The following is a 1,903-nucleotide window of genomic DNA, read 5'->3' as shown; positions in this document are numbered from 1 at the left end:
GCATTTTTCGGACCAGCCTCTGACTCAGTCTGGAGGAGCCCAGCCTCTGACTCAGTCTGGAGGAGCCCAGCCTCTGACTCAGTCTGGAGGAGCCCAGCCTCTGACTCAGTCTGGAGGAGCCCAGCCTCTGACTCAGTCTGGAGGAGCCCAGCCTCTGACTCAGTCTGGAGGAGCCCAGCCTCTGACTCAGTCTGGAGGAGCCCAGCCTCTGACTCAGTCTGAAGGAGCCCAGCCTCTGACTCAGTCTGGAGGAGCCCAGCCTCTGACTCAGTCTGGAGGAGCCCAGCCTCTGACTCAGTCTGGAGGAGCCCAGCCTCTGACTCAGTCTGGAGGAGTCCAGCTTCTGATTCAGTTTGGAGGAGCCCAGCCTCTGACTCAGTCTGGAGGAGCCCAGATTTTTCAATACCCCAAAATCAAGGCAAATATCTTAGAAAATGAAAGTAAGGGTTGCAATGGAACTGACCTAGATGCAGCAGTAGTTTGCATACTGGTTGAATGAGATCCAAACAAACTGGCCCCAGAGTGTGCATGGTTGGGACATTCGATCATTATCTTCTTCAGGGACATTGATTGTTAACACTCACAAACTCAGGACATAAATATGGACTATAGCTTGTCTATAAAAAAAAATTTGCAGTGATAATTAACTTTTTCATTATTTCTTCTCAGGATATTCCTAGACGTGTCCCAGAATGACAACACCGCCCTTCGTCGCATGAACTTGCGCTCATTCCTGATGGCTCCACTTCAAAGGGTCACCAAGTACCCCCTCCTTCTGAGCCGGATCCTAAAAAGCACCACCGAGTTCCACCCGGACCATGGCAGCCTGTGGGAGGCCAAAAGCCGAATCGAATCGCACTTAGAACACATCAATATGAAAACCAAACAGGAGGGCAACACATGGACCCTGCGATCCTTCCGGAGGGAGAGCAGGAAGAACCGAGAGGTGACCAACATCGAGATGAGGGAGATGGCCATCAAGCTGGTCGGTTGGCCAAGAGAGGAGACCCGCTTTATAAAGGAGGGACCTTTACAGTTTGCACAGCCGACGGACGGGCAGTGGGTCAAGAAAGGTGGCAAATCTCTGAAGTTCCAGAACATTCACGCCCTGCTGATGGTCAACGCAAAGAGGACCTCCGACTCCGGGTTGGAAGGAACCTCTTTGGAGAAAACTGTCAAAGACGCCGTTTTGGTTCTTATAAAGGACAAAAGTAATGGGAAGTTTGCGGCCCTCAGGGACCCCCTGAGGTTGGGACAATGTGTGGCATCCATGGACCCCGACTGTGAGGAAATATTTGAACTCTTGGAGATCAGGAAAGAAGGTTATGTGTTTCGGGACAGTGACAGTTCCCGAACTCAACACTGGTTCCGGCAGATTAAAAGCTTCTCCCAGGAACTTGGGTCATGGCAAAGACGCCGCAACGCCCTTCCAAATATAATGATAAGCACAGTGCAAAACCGCTCCTCAAACTGACATTGGGGTGGTGGTCCGATCCCCCCCCATCCGCACAAGTGTGGACAACACTGGGCCACGTCTGTCTTGGGTTAATAAGGGGTTGTTGTTATATAAGCACATGTTCTATATATGCAGATCTCAGCTGTTAACCTTCCAGAACATTCAGGTTGTCCGTCCTCTGCTCAGCCAATCCTAAAACAATGTGTGACAACTGGGCTCCTCCAGCTAGATTCAGAGGCTGGGCTCCTCCAGACTGAGTCAAAAGCTGGGCTCCTCCACACTAAAACAGAGGCCTGGCTCCTCCACACTAAAACAGAGGCCTGGCTCCTCCACACTAAAACAGAGGCCTGGCTCCTCCACGCTAAAACAGAGGCTGGGCTCCTCCAGACTGAATCAGAGGCTGGGCTCCTCCAGACTGAATCAGAGGCTGGGCTCCTCCAGACTGAA

The 1,903-nt window shown here is 51.8% G+C and overlaps 1 protein-coding gene across 1 annotated transcript in view; it reads left to right on the top strand.

The window, feature by feature from the left end:
• Positions 1-1,903, top strand: part of LOC120944268 — a 128,033-nt gene extending 126,130 nt beyond the window's left edge. The window contains exon 7 of the mRNA XM_040358282.1: positions 670-1,903. Coding sequence (XP_040214216.1) covers positions 670-1,474 — 805 coding nt within the window. The 3' untranslated portion in view covers positions 1,475-1,903. The remainder of the gene's footprint in view (positions 1-669) is intronic.

The sequence above is a fragment of the Rana temporaria genome, chromosome 6 (assembly GCF_905171775.1).
Source record: "Rana temporaria chromosome 6, aRanTem1.1, whole genome shotgun sequence".
Taxonomy (NCBI): Eukaryota; Metazoa; Chordata; class Amphibia; order Anura; family Ranidae; genus Rana; species Rana temporaria.
The sequence above is the reverse complement of the archived record's forward strand: the minus strand, read 5'-3'. Positions and strand labels throughout refer to the sequence as shown.